Source organism: Daldinia childiae (genome assembly GCF_008694065.1).
Source record: "Daldinia childiae strain JS-1345 chromosome Unknown Scaffold14, whole genome shotgun sequence".
In the NCBI taxonomy this organism is placed as follows: Eukaryota; Fungi; Ascomycota; class Sordariomycetes; order Xylariales; family Hypoxylaceae; genus Daldinia; species Daldinia childiae.
Window position 1 is genome coordinate 540,788 of NW_022984655.1, and position 21,043 is coordinate 561,830.

A 21,043-nucleotide genomic window follows, 5' to 3' on the forward strand; every position below is an offset into this window, starting at 1 on the left:
AGATTCAATCCCTCTATACCTAGGGCAAGTTTAGTTGATCTCTTAGTGTAACTGCCCAAAATGTACCTAAGGTAGGTAGTGACTCAACGGACAAAGATACCCGTTATGCCATTATTACCTAAGATTTCCAATTTGGTAAAGATATGATACGTTAGGCAGTTAAATATGTGCATATAATTGAGTTTAAACAGAGTAAAGGCGCATCTAACTAGTAAAGACGCGGTTTTTCTAATAAAAGTATCGGTATCTTTGACTCAGGCCGACAACCAAACAATTCTCCTTTCTAAGGCTACCTTTACTTTATAACGTCTGGGCACTTAATACGCACTTTACCTTATAAAGCAAGGAAGTTTCTCAGCTTATTATTTGGATTTACTGGCTGATGAGACGTCATTGCAACCACGCTTGTATACAGGTATCGTCAGGTCGTATCACACCTCGACTTATCTGTATTTTTACAAATTCACTACCACGATTTACCCTATGTCCCGGGTTACATAGAATACATCCGACCTTTACTCTTATTGGACACAAGGCTCATTTTAGCGGAACACCAAAAGTAGAATCATCGTCTACTACTCATCAAAAATCAACCATGGAGACCCCAGAAGTACCATATCGTGACCAAGATCCTCAAGAGGTATCAGCTTTAGTTCGCGGTCTAAGCAACAAGACCAATACTGGTATCAAGGCTAAGAAGACTACATATGAAGTTAAAGGATCTCCTGATGATATCACCGTCGACTCTTGGCGCATGCACGACTGGGACTACAAGAAGCGATACTTACCTACTTATGCCAGGGGTCTCTTCACAACCAAGAACCGCCGAGGAGATCATGAGATTGCAATCAGAGGTTATGACAAGTTCTTCAACGTCGACGAGGTATGGGAAACAAAATGGGAAAATATCTTAACGAAAACCCAAGGCCCGTACGAGTTAACCCTAAAGGAAAACGGCTGTATTATTTTTATTAGCGGTCTCGAAGATGGGACCCTTCTTGTCTGCAGCAAACATTCTACCGGGGATCGTAGCGACGTAGAAGTAAGCCATGCTAGCGCTGGAGAGCGATGGGTTGATAAACAGCTCGCCACCATTGGCAAGACCAGAGAAAAATTCGCCCGGGAACTGAGGCGAAGAAATGTGACCGCCGTGGCTGAGCTTTGCGATGACGAGTTTGAAGAGCACATCCTCGCCTACGGCCCCGAAAAGGCTGGCCTTTATCTCCACGGAATTAACGTCAACGTTCCCGAGTTCGTGACTTATTCTAGCACTTTAGTCCAACAGTTCGCCGACGAATGGGGATTCCGCAAAGTTAGTCTCAAGACTTTTGACGATGTCAACTCTGTCAAATCCTTTTTAGAAGGAGTTGCCGAGTCGGGAGCGCACGAAGGCCGGGATGTCGAGGGATTTGTTATTCGTTGCAGAATGTCTCCCAAGCCTAACGAGGTGCCGTACTCGGACTGGTTTTTCAAATACAAGTTTGAAGAGCCATATTTGTTATACAGGCAGTGGCGGGAATGCACCAAGGCCCTAATCGCCGGCAAGGCTCCGAAATTCAAGAAACACGTTAAGATTACAGAAGAATACCTCATGTACGCACGCAAGAGACTCGCTTCGGACCCTAAGTTGGCGAAAGCTTATAATCAGAACCACGGAATCATTGCTCTTCGCGATGATTTCTTGGCATATAAGAATATGAAAGGCTCGGATGCTGCTAATGTCGAGAACGAGTTCGGAAACAACGAGTTGGGATCCGTCTCCCGCGATGTCGTCTTAGTGCCTATCGCCACTATTGGCTGCGGCAAGACTACCGTTGGTATTGCCCTGACACATCTGTTCGGCTGGGGTATTATCCAAAACGACAACATACAAGGCAAGCAGCGACCTTTAAAAATGACCCAGTCCATCTTATCGCTTCTCGTCGAACATCCTGTCGTTATAGCAGATCGGAACAACTCGGAACGCCGGGAGCGAGAACAGATTATCAAGGACATCAAGTTGCAACACAGAGAAGCGAGGCTCGTCGCTCTAAATTTTACCCACGGAGACATCGACGAGACCCGAAGAGTAACTAGGGAACGAGTACTGAAGCGAGGAGACAACCACCAGACCATTCAAGCCGCTTCGGACGAGGCTAAGGTTATAGGGATCATGGAAAATTTTATACATAGATTTCAGCCTTGCGATCCCGATAATAGTCCCGACGATGGATTTGATTTCATCATCGATCTAGACCCTACCAAAGACAGCCGTGCTAATGTGGAGACGGTTGTTAGGGAGCTGCATCGGAAATTCCCATCGTTGGTTACTGAAGTGCCTGCCGACGAAGAAATAGACGAAGCCGTCAAGGCCGCTATCGAGAATTACAAGCCCGATCTGAGGCATACCATCCCAGACCGAAGTAAAAATCAAGATAAGAAGCAGGTCCAGCAGAAGAAGAATCAAGAGCCGCAACCCCCGAAGAAGAAACCGCTAGAGTATATGTCTATATCTGTACCTGCTCAAGATATCAAGGTAGCTCTCGAGTCTGCCTTTAAGGATGCAGACCCACAGACGCAACGATTTTACAGACAATTACAGCAGACCCGCCGCGTACAGGCGCTCTTCCACGTAACGCTGGTGCACCGCGTAGCAGCTAAGGAGCACCCAGAATTATGGCAGAGGTATATATCGCTACATGCGGGAAGCCAAAGTCAGGATGGGAAACTAGGGGAGTGCGATATCCAACTAGAGCGAGTCATATACGACGATCGTATCATGGCTATAGTGGTGCGCATTGTCGACGAAGAGGAGAAGTGGACCTGCGTCAATAAGATACCACACATAACGATTGGTACACGCGACGATAGTGTCAAACCTAAGGAGAGCAACGACCTACTCAAACGGTGGCTCGAGGTTGGCAGCGGAGCCGACACGGGTATCGGCGAGCGGATTATCGAGGGTAAAACCACGGTCAAGGGAAGCGTCCGCGGTGTGCTGTCGAGATAGGAACCTAGAGAGCAGTCATTGTCTGAGTTGCGAGATGCTCAGGTAAACCTGAGCAGAGGTGGTAAAAACAGAGGTAGAAGGGGCAGGGGCCGAGGGAGAGGTAGAGGTGCCTAAAAGCGATGATATATCGCAAAAGCATAGTTTCGGAGTTGAGAAGATGAGTCATTACATATGATGTTATTTTAGTCTCTACCTGTCTATTGCGTCTTAAGGGATCGCAAGACCCTGGAGTTGTCTAGCCAAGTAACCTAGATATGTTGACGGCGGTTTTACATGTATTAGGGCTGCCATCGGTCCAATAAGTAGCCTCTACCAATTGGTAAATCCCTCTTAACATACTTTGGTATTTAACTTGCCGTGTCTTGAGTCTGGTTTAGTTGATGTGATAGACCGAGAAAACAGTAAGGTCTCAAGAATCGGTGCTTTAAGACGAAACCAACCACCAACTTACACTACCGAGAACTCTTTGCCATTGGTTAGACATCGTAAGGTATATGTCTCGCCAGAAAAATAGTATGGCTATGAGGAGAATCTTTAGGCTATATGGGTCGTTTCTTGGGTATGACACTGTTTGCTTTGGTAGCCTACCTCTACACTATGACGACTCCTTCCTGGCATCACATATGTCCCTGGGATATGGTACTTGCACCATAACCACGGTTGAATTGAGTTAGGTGATATATCAAAAAGATACCCTGAAAGGTGTACTGCACCGACGCTCTCACGCGCGAAACTTGCGCCCTATCTGGAACAGCGTATCGATGTATCGGAACAGACAAGGGCCACATCTCATTATAACGTTACCGAACACGGAATCAAGTCACTCTCGAAACACTATCGAATGGATGGCTCTATCGACTTGGTATCGTTGGCTGACTTTGTCAAGTCTCCCAAAGTCCATCACCTCTACCCCTCAATGGGATGCTTTGACACTTACTTCAATTATCCCGACGTTCGAGTCGGAGCTGAATCTCATAAGTTTGGTACACTCTTTAGTAGTCGGGCATAGATTTGACATCCCTCTCATATCAGTTCCCTTGGGTGATAGAGCTATTAACCAATATGCGAGATACAAGACTGGGATAGTCTACACTTAAATAGTGAAAATAAAATATGGGCATTGTGCTAGGGTATGCGTCTTGAGAATAAGAGGGGTTAGCTACATTGCAAACTACATTTCATCCTTCTCAGATCAACAATTAGCATCATTCTAAGAGAAAGACTCACTCGCAGAAAATATCCAGACGTAAACTACGCCGAAGCACTCGAGGATTCTCAACCCTACCGAGGGAATGGGGTATAACTATCGGATTGAGGGAGGCTATCTATTCGATACAACCCTGGTATTCTGTTGCTACGCTCAACACTCGGCGACTTACGTAGAAAGAACACTAGAGTTGCAAAACTTGGTCATCTTCATTTTCTTCTACTACGACTCTACTTAATGCTGCTCTTCCAGTGTCAGAGATACCCTTTGATAGTTGGGTCTATGCCTAATTCATACTAGTATCACTCATGCCCTGACATCCAGCTCGCTTCTAAGCATACAGCTACCTTCAGAGATTAAAAAGCTAAGTACGACAACATGGGTAGAAGTAAGTAGGTTAAGGGACATTACAGCCTCGACGACGAGGTTCGAGATATCTACCTAGGTATAGTAAGAAACTAGATTCGGCAATTCGAATAAGTACCTGTTCAATATTCTTGTTGTTATATTGACTACTTTCTAAAGCGGGGTACCTATTCTGCTACATAATATACTTATACTTTCCCCATGTCATATGATCATGTGGGCCATGACAATGCCCCCAAAAAGGGCAAAAAGACAATGCCCTCATTGTTAAAACAACGAGGATGTCTAAGATACATTAATTTAACCTCTTCGAGTAATGAAATCTGCCAAAAGCTCTTCCTTGTCCTCACCAAGTTCTCGTTCCGATACCATTTAGTGTACTCATTGCCTAAGCCGATATACTCAACGAGATACTTGTTGTCCCGTTTCTCTATGATCCGTTTCTGATGTGTTTCCAGCGTCACATCACCAAGTCGTGGTAATTGTCGGCCAAATACGTCCATAGGAGGGGCGGGCTCTAAGTGATCCACAGATATAACATCGTGAATCTTGAAGTGTGGTGGAAAATCAAGCCGGTAGGCCAAACGACCGATTCGTTCGAGAACACGAAAGGGCCCAGTATATTGCTGAAGGTACCTCTTACCTGATTCTCTGTGCGCGAGATCGATACTCAAGGAATCTAGGACCGACTCAAACCTGGAATAAGGCACAGTACACCGTATGATCCGGGCAGCCTTAATGGAGGCTACAGTCAGGTTAGACTATAAATGGCTACGCGAGAGACGAGGGATACCTACATCTGCCATGCGATGATCCTCGACACTGAACTTCGCGGCGTTGCTGACTTTGCAGCGAAGACTTAGCCTTGCCTACCAGCTCATGCATCTTTGCTCTGTTAGTGGCGTACCTGAATCTCTTCGTGTAGAGGATCAAGTCCGCTTCCGCACATCTCAATTTATTGATATCTTTCAGAAGTTGAGAAACGGTTATTTGCCGCGGATTCGGTCATCTTGAATATTGAATCGTAGCAATGTGAGACAACCGGGTATAGAGAGTAAGATTAATAGAGAGTAAGGTGAATGAGTGGGGGAATGGATGGTGTTGGGGAACTAGAAGAGATTCATGTTAGCAAACCGCACTCGCAGCCATGTCTAGAGAACCAACTACCTTGGGATTGAACAGTTCCAAGAGGCACCGCGTCTGACTTGCTCTATGGCAGAGGTCTAGTACGATAGAGTATAGAATAGAGTATGAAATAGAGTAGAGGATTATAGATATAATAGAGAAGTGAAATTGAGATGAGACGGGGACTAGAAGATGTTTAAATATTGTTAGCAACTCACACTTGCAAGTATGCCCAGAGAAGGAATGTGGATGGAAAAATTAAAGTATTCGCGCAGCTGCTGTCGAACCCGGTTGGAGAGAATAGGCGTGACGTCAAGATCAATCGAGATTAAGTTTGACAATGTTACATATGTATCTGTTAAAGTTGTGGTATTCTCCAAACAACATCGTAATTGGCCTGTCTTATTAGATGTGTGTCTATCACGATGGAGGGAAACTACAAGAGGCACTTATTAGCAACTCGCACTCGGAAGCAAGCCTAGGTAGAGAAGGAATAGGGATGGATAATGCATTCGCATGGCTACTGTCAAAATTAGTTAGGAAAGTAGGCGTGGTAGTTACCCTGGAGTGTATGTTGTAAGGCAAGTCAAACTCCCAACCGTTTGAAATAATCAAGACACGTGTCTTGCTATCAAGGATGTCTAGAGAAAGAGCGTGGATAAAGTATTGGCGTGGCTGCTGGTAAAATCGGTTGGGGAGTAGGCGTCGCACTAATGCGAGTCGACATTAAGTTTGGCGATGCTAAATAGGATGGACTTACTCGATTGGCAGGGTGGAGATGAACTCTACTACCCTTGTTGTACTGAGCAGACAAGAGGTATTGGCAGCATGGTGGTAGAGCTTTCCCCGTCGGCGGAAGTTAAGAGTCTTGCTCGGGATGCCTAGGAGTTAGATAGTGGTGTATTAGAGATCGATCATCTATTTTTTATTTGTAGACTAATCAAGTATTGAAAAATGTATTGTTGATTCTCAAGTCTGGTGGCCTTGCAGGCTTTGCTCATATAACATATATCATGACCCTAATTGTGCCCTAATCAGCCTCGTCGCCAAGAAACGTACATCATCTACTAACATAACCTAATAAACAGGAGAAAGCTACGCGATCGTGATGTGAGCTACGGGCTGCGCAAATGATTATTGCTAATGGTGTCACGAGGTTAACCTGAATACCATGTAGACAACCAAGTTGTTCCATAAGGAACTATAATCTAACTATGGGAAGTTATGTCTACCTTATCACATTGTCATTGTCCTTTGTGTCATTCATCATGATTCATTCGCATCGTGTCGGTTGTAAGAATCATTCGCAACTAATTCACATGTCAGACCCATCGCAACAGCATCGTCCTCTATCTAGCCAATTTCAAGTCCATAGTCTAACCACCGCGTAGTGTTCGTGCAAACATAAGCTTCTCGGGTTTTTTGGCGTGGGGTTTCTTTGGTGTTTGGGTTAAAGTGGCCGGTGCCACCTTTCCATATCGTTGCCTTCATCTTCGTCGATCATAAAGGCATAGGTTCGCATTTTTTTAACGATAGGCTTGTAGGACTTCTTCGATAGATTAATAAACGTAGCAGCAGCTCGCTTTCGCTTAGTGTTATCCAGGGTCTAGATGGCATCCTTGAGTTCGTCTTGCTTATGTGCCTTGTTAGGCATGTCCACCATTTTCATGGCTTTGGCTAGGCGGTCGATATCCTTTTTCTATTGTGCGATTTCGTAGTCGTCGCCATCGAGACTAGCTTGCAACTCGCCAAAGGCTTATTCGAGTCGTTCAAGCCTGTTGTTTTGCTTTTCCTGGTACTGGGTCATCAATTTCTGATTGTAGGTATACTGAACATATCCTTTGTTCTAGATGTCTCATCTCGAATCCTACCACTGAATAAATTCATCGGTTCCAGTACGGGATGTATGACCCCACTCGTCGCCTTGATAAGAGCCGGAGGCGTCCTGTAGAAGGGTACCGGGCCAAACATGGTGCTGGTGAGTGTCTTGCTCAGCTTCATACTCAGTCTCATCCTTAGACTCGCCCTCAGTCTCATTCTCAGTCTCATACTCATACTCATTCTCATTCTCAGACTCATCATCAGGCTCGGACTCTGACTCATCCTGAGACTCATCCTCGGTCTTATTATCAGTCTCATCCTGAGCTTCGGTATAGCCATGTGTCCGGGACCGTCACACTTTGTATACTTGACTATGGGGCACGCTGACATGGTATGACCCTCCACAAAGCAGGTAGAGCAATAGAGAGAAATGTAACAGTCCTTTACCTCGTAGCCAAATCCCAGACAGTTCTCATAGAATACTGTAATCGTAACCCTGACCTGCCCCGCCGAGAAGATTGAGTCTGTTCAACATCTGCATGTTGCCCTGGGCGAAGAAACCGCTGTGGTACTGCTGGTGAACGGCGGCAGCTGTCTAGGATCTCCTAGAAACATGAACAACTTGGCCGTGGGGAAGGAGCCGCCTTCCGCGTAGACCCCCCAGATGTGTTTGCCACATAATCATTTCGACTACGGAGGCTTTTTGCTCAAGTCGGGAATAAACCATATGGAGATGTTTTATTAGACGTTGATGCATATAGCCACGAGAACTAGTATGACTCGTCTCGCGCATGAGAACAATTTCTCTTGTGACATTTTAGATGTGAGCAATGGTGACCCTATGAGTATATGCGACAGTGATCCTGTGAAGGTCTCCGGTGAAATTAGGGCTGTCGGTGCAAGTGTAATCGATGATCAACAGGTCAGCCTATCCACCTTGGAATCCTATTAGGAATTAGCGAAAAGCCTGTCAGTTGCTCGAGATGGATGTTTACCTTTGATGATGGTGTCAAGTCTAGGGCCATTGCAGTATGACTCATGACATAGATGCGACACAGTCATATGCGTGGTTGACACGAGCTCTCTCAACTTTTTCGATTCGCTCTTTAGAACTTTGACGAGAGGCGTCTTGGTCCGACGGTATGAGGGAGTTGGAATAACCATGATCCGCATCTACTGTCGTATCAGTCTCGAAGGGCTCTAGACGCCTACCAGTCGCGAATAACTTGTGACTTACCAATCAATACCTCATCAAAGACTATAGTCTTGCTCTTCCACTCTTGAAGCCGGGCTCGCACATCTATGATGGTCGTTTCAGAAAGTTGCGACCGCGGAGTGTGGTTCCATCGCATCCCCATATGCACTCTCCCAAATATGACCTGTGCATCGCCAGGGCGGTGAGGTTTGGCTGTACGTAGATCAGACTTGGTCCGGGAGACCTCGGCCTGGCTTGATAAGATTATTGCTGGAATTGATGCTAAGGGGCTTTCCTACGAGCGTGACCAAGCAGTTGATAGTTCGAGAAACGGAGGTAACCGCACCTTAGAGAAGGTCTGTGGTGTCGTCATCCTCGAAACTCTGGTCTTCTTCTAGGCTCAGTTGCAGCTAGAGAGATTTATCAGCAAGAACTGATGATACAGAAAATCCCAGACACTTACATCAATGCCATCGCGACCGCCAGCGTCTACATTTTCGTAATCAGGCATGATTGCGAAATGAGATTATATTTTGTATCGGTGATCAGATATGATTGGTAAATATGTTTAAATAAAGATATGTGCTGATTCCTGTTGTATGTATATTGTGTGTCGACGTGCACAAGCTCGAGTTGTCTCTCGTTTGGGGATGGCCCGAATGAATATAGGGGGATGGGGTTTGAGTGACTGACGTCAAACTAGAGCAGACGAGAAGGCATTGCAATCATATTGCAAGGTCCATGCTACTGGAGGATAGTTTTAAACTTTTAAGATGATATGGTTAACAATCAGGTTGTTCGAAGAGTTCTCGGGTGCGAAACCAGTTTTCGAGTAAAACAAAAATTTAGACAAAAATGACGAAAAGGAGAAAAAGAGTGAAGAGGCTGAAAGAGAATAGAGTAATGAGGACTTCAACAATATAAGATGGACAGCAAGGGATCAAGAGATAGAAGATAGGTGCAAACTTACCTTGAAGTTGAAAAATTAGAGTTGGGAATATAGATGGTTCGCAAGGTTGCCGCGACGGTTAGGAGCGTCGATGAAATGTAATAAAGGTAGGTAATATAGGAGATGTAATTAGTTGAAATAGGTTAGGTATGTTATGTTAAGAGAAGGTTGCGATAATTTAGTGTAAGAGTTGAAAAGGTTATGTATAGATTTGAGAAGCGTAAGAGAAGTTTTGTAGAGAAGAGTGTTAGGAGATGAAGTTAGAGGATGGAGTAAAGTAAATAAGAAAGCCTTTGTCAAAATAGAAAAGAAAGTTTACTTGCGTTTGACAGGACTGCAGCTGGTGAATGCTTGAGTTGCAGTTGCTAACTTTGTTGCTAAGGTATCAAATAGATTCAACTACTTGGGAATGCAGTTGCTACCTTGTATACCTTATATACCTTAGGTAGGCACTACTGTTAGATATATGCAGGATGTATTGTAGAAACCTGGTAGTAACAATCAGCAACGCATTCCGTAATACTTGACTACCTGTCTACCAAGTGCAAGTAACAACACATACTATACACCCACATCAACAACAATATCTATGAGTATATTCCATCCCCTTTCATCTTCATCCAGACATGGAAGTGATATCGCCTGGATCTATTCCGAGTTGCAGCTCTATTCGTAGCAGAGTTTCAGCGCTTTGAGTCTTTTAAATTAGTTGAACGATCACATTCGTAATCAACACAGAACAGATAAGATCATTTAGCTGTCTATTACCAACTTCAGAGACAAGACCTAATGACTACATAGTACTAGGTAACTTTGACATCGAGAATGTATGACGCCCGACATTCATAGCTTAGTTATCTAATATATATCGCGGAGTTATGGTTTAATAACATATCACGGAACTAGCCTCAGTAACTTAGCATGGCAAACTACCCAATTGGTTTAATTACAATAAGGCTGTCTCTAAGCTATTTCAGTCTATGATGATGAGTTCTTAGGGCCATAATTTACGCTGGTTTACGCCGGTTAGAAGACCTAGTTGAGATACCTAGGTACTTAATCATTCCGATTGCACCGAAACAATTATTAATCACAATCCTTGTGCAAGAGCCGCAAAGCTTATTTTGATGACAAGCCATTTATGCAAGCGCATTTCACAATACGCATCTTGTAAAATTAGGGTGGGAGGAGATCAACGACGAGAGCGTACCTGGAAAGATACTTTTTAGATATCACTCTGGTGATGGTCTATTAGAAACGTATGATATCGTTACAGAAGGTATAATGCCTATGTCAAATTGTTAAACTGAAACATCGGGATGCTTTAATCAGGTAATTATATATCGAGTGAAGATGATTCAGATGTCGATTTAATCTATCGACAGTACCTCATATGTACCTGATATAAGCAACTATAAAGACTTGGTCGACAAGACGAAAGTACTGCCGTATTAACTTCTCGGGGTCTAGGTTTCACACGGTAGGTTTACGATATAAGTTGGATATATTCCTAGGGGCTAGCATGTCACACATACCATCCATGATAATGATATGTTCAGTCATATTTGGGCAAATCTGTTAAATAAATCCGACCATATTATCTACAGGCATGCTAGCAAATACAAAAAGGTACGCAAGGTTGAATTTATCAATTGCAGCTACGTAGACGCGTCGAGCGCATTATGTACCAAAGTATACATTCGCTACCCACAAACCTTTTCACCAAATTTCTACAGTCTTTCCTCTTTTCAACCCAACGCCAACACCAACATACCACCCTCAAACACCAATATCTACAAACGCCAGCGTCATCACATCAGCAACAATGGTTGACAAATTTTCTCGGGTTAGTGATGGTAGCAATACCGTCGACGGCGTCGGCGATACCCGCATGAGTAACGTGGCGGTTCCCTTGGGCGAGTGTCCAGGGGTTGGAGGAGTGAAGATTCACCTTCCCCGGCAAAACCGCAACGCCTCAGTGGAGGATATGAAGGAAGCGACCGTAGGAGAAGACAGCGAATTCGGCAACAATGGCACCGCGGGCCCTGCTAAAAGAGGCGACCAAACTGCGTCGAACCCGCAGTCCTTCCTGAATCCCTCCGAGGATTTGCGGCGCGCCGCACCAGGCGTCACTTGGGTCACAAGTGAAGAAGTCTGGAAGGAATATGACAAGGAAGACGACAAGGGCCTTTTGTTTAATAGCATACGAAATAGGGCGAGACTGCGCCGCGGATTTATTGAATATAAGGGCACAGTAGCAGTGTGGAAAGGCTGTCCTAAGATCGAGGAGTGGGCGAAGAAGGAAAACCTCAGACCTAACGATAAGGTCCATATTACTATGTCAATAGTCCCTAAGGAGATACAACGTAGTGCTGCCACGAAGCCGATACCTGACACAGTCGGTCCTCTGCAGTTACCCTTACCCCCTCTACCCCCTCGACAACCACCACAACCACCACAGCTACAGCCACCACAGCAGCAGCAACAACAACAACAGCAGCCACAGATGCGCCCTCATCAGGACGATCCAATCTGGCAGGAATTTCAGAGATTCCGGGAGTTTCAAAGATTTGAGACTTTCCGGCAATGGGAACAGGCCGATCAAGATCAACAATCTGTGCGGGAATCCACCACGGGCGACCGTCAATATCATACAGAGCCTCGGCGCTGGAGAGGTCGCGATCGCGGTGGCCGTCGTAGCCGCCGTGCTGGCTTCAGAAGATAAGATATGGAGTACGTTTGGGAGATTGAAAGCGGGTTGGAATAAGACGGAAGAGTCTTAGCCGGTGACGGGAAGAGTTTATAATAATACTTGGCTTAGCTTAGCTAGGGTATTAATGCGCTTTAACGTCTAAATAACAATGAATCCACGGTTCAGATACAGTTGTTATCCCGTGATAATCAGTATGGCGATATTTTCGAATGATCCGTAACCACAGCTTCGATAAAAAGCATTTCCTCCAACTCCTAATTGCTGAAATTGAGCAGGATAATCTCTAAGATTTAAATCGTCAAAGTAACTGCTTGACATAAATATCTGTCAAGGATCAGTAATGTAATAACCATTTAATGGTGCAATGGTACGTTCGACACCAGTAATATTTGGCTAGGGAGATCACTTATATGATATGCTCAAGATTGGTGAAGAAGCGAGAGCCTGGATGAAGCGCGTGAATTTGAACTCGGATGATGAGGACGTATACTGAGTATAGATGCCGATCAGTTATACCACGGAACCATACGCGATGATAACTACGAACTTAGACTTTATACTACGAATTAGTTTAAGAGTGGAAAGCAAATATGGACTTTAAAATTATTTTTTAATCATTAATCAAGGAGCGGTACTAATCTATTTCTCATCCCACATGATGCTTAGCACTTCGGCGGCGTCACTCCTAAACCTCCCGTAACATCCGTCGTGGTGATGGATACTTCATTTGGTAGCGTTAGCAATAACAAGATTTAGCCCTATCAGCGCTATCCCTATATTCGGGATGATTGAGGTGGCTATTAGTTTCCTCCATGTATCTGTCCATTCTGTAGCCACGCGAGAAGCGAACTTTCAGGAGCTCTCGGTATAGCTCTAGGGAGTCGTCCAGCGTTCCTCCACCTCCTATGTAGATCCCCAGGAAAGTTGTCTAATGGGTCGCCTAAACTAGAACTTTCAAACCCGCACAAGAGGCGCTTCTCCCGTATCCGCATATCTTGTAATAGTAAAGGTAGGCGGAGGTTTGTTAAGTCACTCCAGTCTTTTGGCGCGTCCTTTCCGAAGCGCAAGTTTGAAACTACCTTATACCAATCATCCATATCAGAAACATTGGGAATCCGAGATCGTTAACATCCCTAAAAGCTTGTGTAATCGCTTTTAGGTGGTCGTTCGTTACGGCGTATAGCCGGAACTCTGCCTCCTCCTCTTGAGAGGCACGGCTTCTTCGTCCCGAAATCGGTCTTCGAGTAGAGCCAAGACCTGACCTTCCCCAGGGATTTCCAGCCCATTATGACGTACCAGTCCTGAATGAGTTTCGACGTCGAAATGGAATAAAAGTAAAAGAAGGACACTGTAGTAGCTTGAAGGTATGTTGGGATATTTTGTAGAGGACTATGAGCTGTGTAAGCCAATGAGTTAGACACAAAGCGAAGGGAAAGATACTGCTTACCAGTATTACGATACATGCTGAGTTTCGGGTTAAATTGTATAGCTGCAGTTATCCGGGTCGAAGATTGAAGTAGAATTGTTGGATTTTAGAGTAGAGTTGTAGGATTGAAGAGTTTAGAGTTGAAGAGTTGAGGAGTTGAAAGTTTGAGAGGGGCAGAAAAGGTTGAAAAAGTTATTACTGCCGTAAGGGAAGTAATTTCCTACTTATGATCGTAGTTGTAACTGTAGTTGTTGTAGTTACAGTTGCAGTTGCAGTTGCAGTTGCAGTTGCAATTGTAATTGTAGCTGTTATTAGAGTTGCATTTGTACTTAGTTGCGGCTGTAGTTGCAGCTGTTATATACACAGTTGCTAGTAATTACCCCCCTAAGTTTAAATGGGACACAAGTAGTTTCAGCTTATGCATCTCTGTCGATAAACTTCAAGTAGGCCCTTCCCTAGAAGCGCGTGTGCTGGAGTATCACCCGAGTTACAATTGCCAAGGTTGTTGCTAAGGGGACCTAGGTTACATACACCCAGTAAGAGGTAACAAAAATTTGATTCGCGCCTCCTGTATATTGTTGTGGGAGATTATAGTCTATTTTGCGACATTCGCTAACAATTTTGTCGGTCATCTGGGTCTCTAGTCAGCTGTTAAGGTCTTCTATTGAACAAGTGGAACTATTGCGATTATATCCTAACCGTTTAGAATCGGTATTTAACGCGGATGGTACACCGGACGGTTAGAAGTAGATCCTAAAGCCCCGGAATAGTTTTTAGCTATGCTTTGCTAAGAATTCGCTCGACTTCTTCAGTTACCCCTTACCATGTTAGAGTATGATAGTTTATGCCAGTGGCCTTTTCTTGTACCGACAATGCAATTTTGTTGACTTAACAATGAGACTTAGAACCTCCGATGTATTATCAACTCTTATTCAAGCTTAAAGCCTTCGAATTTAGTTGATGATGTACACCTTTCTACTGGCACCCTATCATGGATAGTTACTCAATGTATCCCATACCTAAATACTAGATTTCAATTAAATCTTTTACGTCATTCTTAAAGTTGAGTTGCCAATTAGCCGGCGAATATGATTGATACATCCTCACTGTTATACCGACGGCTTTAAAAGGGAATATACTACTGCCTTTCGCATTCTATTCCGGCGTGGCTATCTGTACCCTAACTATTAAGGCTACCATATCCAATCCTACCTGACTTTTAATAATAAACTCCATCTATAACATGTTAGCATTTCGATATTCGAACCGTCTTGAAACAGGCCGACGAGGTTCGGCTCGGGCTTCGAAATTTCGTGTATAACTCAACTTACTATATCCAGTTAGAACTTAGTGGACATATGAGAGGGGATGCATTAGGCATTTACATACCATTCTGAAGTCTTTTGGAGTAGTTTTACAAATTCCCCGGCGATAATCTCGTCTGTCAAAATTAATACTTTGAAGCTAGCTGTATGATTATACGACGTACCTGCTTTCGACGATGGGTGTAGCTCGTCGTACCTTCGGCAAGTTAGTACGTTATCTCTGGCCGATTGTAGGCTCTCACCATAAAAAGCTAGAAAGCGAATTCTTAGAAGTCGTGCAGGTTACGTTATTTGATGCCGTGACGGGACATCCGTAATATGGCGCGCTCGAGTTTGCGGGTGCGTCCAGATATGCTGAGGGGTTGCTGTTGATATCCAAGAAGAGTTGGTGGACGTTTAGGATGCTAAAGGAGGCACCTGGCCACCTGTCTTCTACGAGGAGGTGAAACGGTACGCCGTAGGAGAATATCTTATTCACGCTGGTTGTGTATTCGAGCATCTTTTGCTCGATTTCGGTTGTGTTGTAGGCTGTTTTATTTGACCAATACCGAGTATCGCCTACTCCTCCGTTCTGGGGCGAAGCGTAGAGTGGTGACTTGTCCAGAGGTGCTTCGGTGAATAATACAAAGCGTCGGCCTCCCGTGCTGTATACGGCGTCGAAAACGGACCAGATGCAGTCGGTGAAGTTTGGAATGGTTGCCCCGCGCTTCTGAGAGTCCGTGAGAAATCCCTTATTCCCTAGATCGTTAGTACCTATCCAAAGAGCATAGACGGTGTTATACGGCTTCCTATTCGAAAGAAAGGTGCCGTTTCCCTTGCCTGAGGCGTATTTCACGTCTGCTAGGAATGCGGGTATTTCGTAGTCGATAACAGACGGGTAAGGTCCGTGAATAGATTCGAGATAACGGTATACTATCTCGTTAGAACAGGTAGCACCGCTAACTATTGCAAATCAGCAACGTATTCGACACTATAGATGTCTACGGTGGATATCATGTATCCAGTTCTCACCCGCGTAATTGTACGTCGTAGCACCGAGCTGCTGCGAAGCAAAGTGAGGCCATGTATAACCGCCGCTAGCAGTCATATTCGATGTAGGGATGCCTGTACCTGCTGGGGGTGACGTGCCATTGTGAGCTTGTAAGTATGCCAATCTGCCTTCGTCAGAGTAGCTATCGCCGAATACGACTAGGTTTTCAACTGCTTGAATGACGCGGATGGGTGTGCCGGTTGCGATGCTAGGTAGCAAGAAAGCTAGTAGACGCGTCGTGTAAAGCAACGTCTTAAGCATCGTGTATTCTCGATTTTCTATAAAGGCATATATGGTAACCCAATTGAGCTATACTAAATACTAACACCAACCGAGCGCCTCAATTGACTAAGATATGGACACGGGTTCTATTAGACATGTAGCCTGATGTAGTGCTTTAAAAGGAGAATATCAATTCTTCCAATCCCCATCAACGGGGTTAGCTGTGGCTATATATAACCTGGTGACGAGCTAGATTGCTAACATACCCATCACGTATATAGGTGGCCGGATACCTGCTTATACCAAAGCATGCATTAATACCTATTTTAAAAGGCTTCTCGGTAATTTCGGCCTATCAAACCCGGTCGACACCCGTATTAGTGCTAGCTACTAGCTATCACATTTTCCTAGGCGGGGATATACGGTAGTCAGTGCCAAGAAGATGCGGAAAAACTATCGTGGTGAATGATACGGACTATTACGGCTGGACAAAGAAAGTCGCTGATTGATTTCCCAGTTAGGCTAATATTTCTTGCTGGGTCCGTTTTCGTAAGAAATTTATGAGGGGAACCCCGACGGATTTCGGGCTAATGACGCGGCGATGTGACTATGTTCTGCAGGCTATAAGCTGTCGCAAGCTACGGGGAAGCAGGCAATATTAGCTAGTAAGGATTTGGGGTATGGATCAGAATAACTCCGACTGGGGTTGCTAATAGCTTGGTACCGCTAAAGCGTTCGATGCTACCCTGTAGTACTAAAGCCAAAGTCGAGGTAATCCCAGAGCTATTCATATATTAACCATTCAATCATTGGATAATCCCATGCAACGAATAGCTACACCTTTCGCGTGTTAATATACGAGCCTATTTCAACTACGCGTCAGCTTCCTATATTGGATGAATTTATCTTTGTAAGCTATACTTACCAACTCCCAACATAATTGCAATATCTTCAACTGACCGAGTATCACGAGGTAGACCAAGAAGAGACAACTTCTTTACTCTGCGAGAAACTGTAAACTACCTATGTAGCTATATGAGTCTAATTCTATAGAGTGCTCTTTTTTCTATATGTCCCATCTAGAATCTGTTATCATATTATTGGTGTGGTGTGTTGAAATGAGTGGTCAAGGGACTACTCTCAGGTACAGTACATGGTATCTTGGCATGGAATGTATATATAAGAAGGACCTCCCTCCTCACTCATACAGTTGGTAGATTAAGTCAATATACAACTACAGCTCATATACCGTATCTTTCAGCATGGTGATTTGTTGACATATCCGACGCTGAACGATGGGCATCAATACAGCTGGTGTTAAGAGATAAAGGTCCGTCCTTTGAAAAAGCTATCTAGAACGCACCTAAAATACCAGTTTAAAGCCGTTAAAAATATAAGCAAATTATCGAAGCATCATCATAAACAATGTGATAGTATGTATCTCAAATATTAGGTACGCATCTAAGATAAGAATATCCGGGAGGTTTATTATAAAATCAACGCTTTACATACAAATCAAAGGACCTTGATCCGCTACGATTGTTGGCTGCCATCTGCTAGGTCCATACTTTCAACCGCTCTAGCAGCATCGCTCTCAGGGACAGAGATATTTATAAAAGCCTGCTTCCAAAACATCCAACGTCCGAAAGAAAAAACCATTTCACCCTCAAATCGTCTACTACGATGCAGACGCTGGTCTTCCTCGTCAGGACTGTCTTCAACCATTAACCAGTATAATTTGTCAGCCGAGTAAATCATCCACTGTGCGGCAGTTACTTGGCGGCATATCGCAACCATGTCGTCCGGATCTTGATCATCCTCTAACGCGTGGCGCAGAGCCTGGATCCCAAGACCATAGAAATTGACATGATCGTCGTTATACAGTCGAGAGACGAATGCGTTCAGATTAACCCATTCACTGAATGCCTCATAATTGTCTTCGTCGCTTGTAGGTTCTTTATACTAAGTTAGTAAATCGTGAGAATAAACTCGAGTCAAGGACGAGGTCGCTTACCAAGCCAGATTTTTCCTATGCCTGCGCTGAGCCCTGGTAGGTCATGCCAGACATTTACAGTAGACTATTTGTAAAATGATTAGTCGCAAACCTGGGGACCGCACAAAAGTTCTTGGGTCACATACCTCGTCAGGCGAGGGGAGGCTACTTAGCCCGTCAACTAATGTTACGAAATTATCTTGGTTCGTGTCATTGCATGCAATTTGCTTGGTGAGCTTGAGAAAAGTCCGCCAGAATCTACGGAAGAATGTAGTGTCTGATTCAAGTACTTGCTGAGGAGTTTGGTGTCTTGTTGATGGTCTAAGGCTAGCCAGACCGATCACGGCACCCTGTAGAGAGTCGCTGGACGTGTCGAGGCAGGTGATGAGGATATTACGGATGCCCCAATCGAGTTGTGAAACATTATCGCCGCGTAGCATTAGCGTAGGTAGGGGACCGACGGCGTAGTTATCTTGGTTATCTTGGTCATCCATGGCTTGCTTGATCGAAGAGATCTTATGCCTAGGAAATTGGTTTATGTTAAGGTATAGGACAGGACATTGCGGCTGGAAATGGCTTGTTATATAGGTAGGCTTTGCTATAGTTACTAGAAAATATTTAGGATGACCAATTTCAGTGATTATCACGGATCATTATTTCGGTCCTATGTCGTATCACATACTCAGGAGGTCATGGCAAGGTCAATGCTTCCGAATATGACAGCAGGGTATATTTTATTATTCAATAGAAAGCCCTTAATTCAATATTATCTTAATATAATTCAAAGGCGCAAGTAATCGTCTGGAGATTATGGCTTGACGTGGAAAATCTCAAAGTAATGTGACCTCCTTGAATATAGACAAGTTAACCCTTCGAGTCGGTTGTAATTTTCCAAGCCTTAGGTCTTACGAAGATTCGTAGTTGGCTACCGATATCAAAATTCATATTTCAGGTGCTGAAAGATACGGTATATGAGCTGTAGTTGTATATTGACTTAGTCTGCCAACTGTATGAGTGGGGAGGGAGGTCCTTCTTATATATACATTCCATGCCAAGATACCATGTACTGTACCTGAGAGTAGTCCCTTAACCACTCATTTCAACATCAAGTACTCGACCCTAACACTCTACCGTAATGTATGCGTTTGGATATTCAAGTCTTTGAAAGATACGTGATTTAATACTTGGCAGACTCAACTTTCATACCCGTTTACGGAATTCAAACAGAGCCGCTAATATCAGATTAAGTCTTATCCCATTTAAAGTAAACGGAACGTAGGACGTGGTAAAGTTAGCCACAGTAGAGGCTCAATGCTATTAGATATTAGGTAGAAATGTGTGAGCTAATAGTCCATCGATGAAAACTCCCAAGACCTATCTAGTTCCAAGCAAGAAGACTTCTGATCAGTACTCGCAATTCATTCCTAAGTTAATGAGATTATGACACTACCCCGGAGAGTTGCTAACCTTTCGGCTACTAATTTCACCCGATATAGCATTAGGTAGGTCATAAAAGTTTCAAACTATCCTTGAGTAGTATGGACCTTGCAATATGATTTCAACACCCCTTCAAGTCTACACGGGGTTTTATACAATTATCAATGATGAAAGTCAAAGAGTTTTAATAAATCATAGAATCGATTAAATACTTATGATCAAGGAACTCAAGTAAAAACTAACCTCCTCCGCTAGAAACTTCAAACTTGCTACCAGTAATTAGGAAACCGAGAATCCCCAATAACCTGGTATGCAAGGTTAGAATGTCGGAAAGATCTCTTACATACCACCAAGATCTTCGTCAAATGACTTTAGTAGATGCATAATTTCCGACAAACCGGCATCGCCATCGGCATTAGACATATACGTATACGCAGTATAGGGTTGGTCAAATCCGTCTTCCGAGCGGTTATTAAACTCAACTTTCCAATAGATCCAGCGAGCTAAAGTAATGATAGTCCTGCCGTAGCATTCCGGATTTTCAAGAGTGATATACCCTCCGCCAGGGTAGAAGACCTGTCGGTGTCTATTGGAAGTTCGCGTCAGATGAAATAATTTAGGGGCCGAATAAATCATCCATTGCGCGGCAGCGTCGGTATAGCATGCCTTCGCTCCCCACGAGGGATAAAAGTCAAGTTCAAATGCGTCGCGCACGGAAGTAATCCCAAGGTCGTACCATTCCGAAGTATTGAACCTGGCATAAAACCGAGCGGCAAATGCATTCAGGCTGACCCATCTTTGATAAAATATACCATTTTCACCTCCAGTCATTGGTCCTAATATAACTATTTAGTATTCAATTCTCGTATGCGTTAGGATTAAATATATCTTACTACGCCAAAGATCGCGGACCAAGTAGTCGAATTCTGGTAGTGTAGACCAAGGGGGTATTTCTGGCTGCGTAGAAACCTGATTAGTCCTAGTATTCAAGATATTTACAAATATGGATTTATCGACAAGCACTTACACTGTGGGCTGGGAGAGACGTCAAATGCCAAATTATTTCCACCAGTTTTCGTTGGCCATCATGATCGTACGGTAATTGGCGGACAATTTCAAGAAAAGCTAGCCAGAATCGACGGTGAGATCTTGATATACCTGCGGGAAGCCTTCTTGAACGTTCCACCGGCGTACGATCTAGATCGTGCGCAGCTTCAAGGGGTTCGGTGCCAAGGAAAATGCATT

At 44.1% G+C, this 21,043-nt stretch overlaps 3 protein-coding genes across 3 annotated transcripts; 2 read left to right on the forward strand and 1 right to left on the reverse strand.

Moving 5' to 3' along the window:
- Positions 1-595: 595 nt before the first annotated feature.
- GL218_08898 (tRNA ligase) lies at positions 596-2,989 on the forward strand (the record flags this gene model as incomplete). Its single annotated transcript, XM_033585713.1, has 1 exon — positions 596-2,989. The coding sequence occupies one exon, from the start codon at positions 596-598 to the stop codon at positions 2,987-2,989; it is 2,394 nt and encodes a 797-aa protein (XP_033440183.1).
- Positions 2,990-11,477: 8,488 nt separating this feature from the next.
- GL218_08899 (uncharacterized protein) lies at positions 11,478-12,377 on the forward strand (the record flags this gene model as incomplete). Its single annotated transcript, XM_033585714.1, has 2 exons — positions 11,478-12,050; positions 12,159-12,377. 2 exons carry the CDS (start codon positions 11,478-11,480, stop codon positions 12,375-12,377), a joined length of 792 nt encoding a protein of 263 aa, XP_033440182.1.
- Positions 12,378-15,027: 2,650 nt separating this feature from the next.
- GL218_08900 (uncharacterized protein) lies at positions 15,028-16,407 on the reverse strand (the record flags this gene model as incomplete). Its single annotated transcript, XM_033585715.1, has 5 exons — positions 15,028-15,121; positions 15,181-15,232; positions 15,281-15,312; positions 15,359-16,058; positions 16,128-16,407. 5 exons carry the CDS (start codon positions 16,405-16,407, stop codon positions 15,028-15,030), a joined length of 1,158 nt encoding a protein of 385 aa, XP_033440255.1.
- Positions 16,408-21,043: the final 4,636 nt, after the last annotated feature.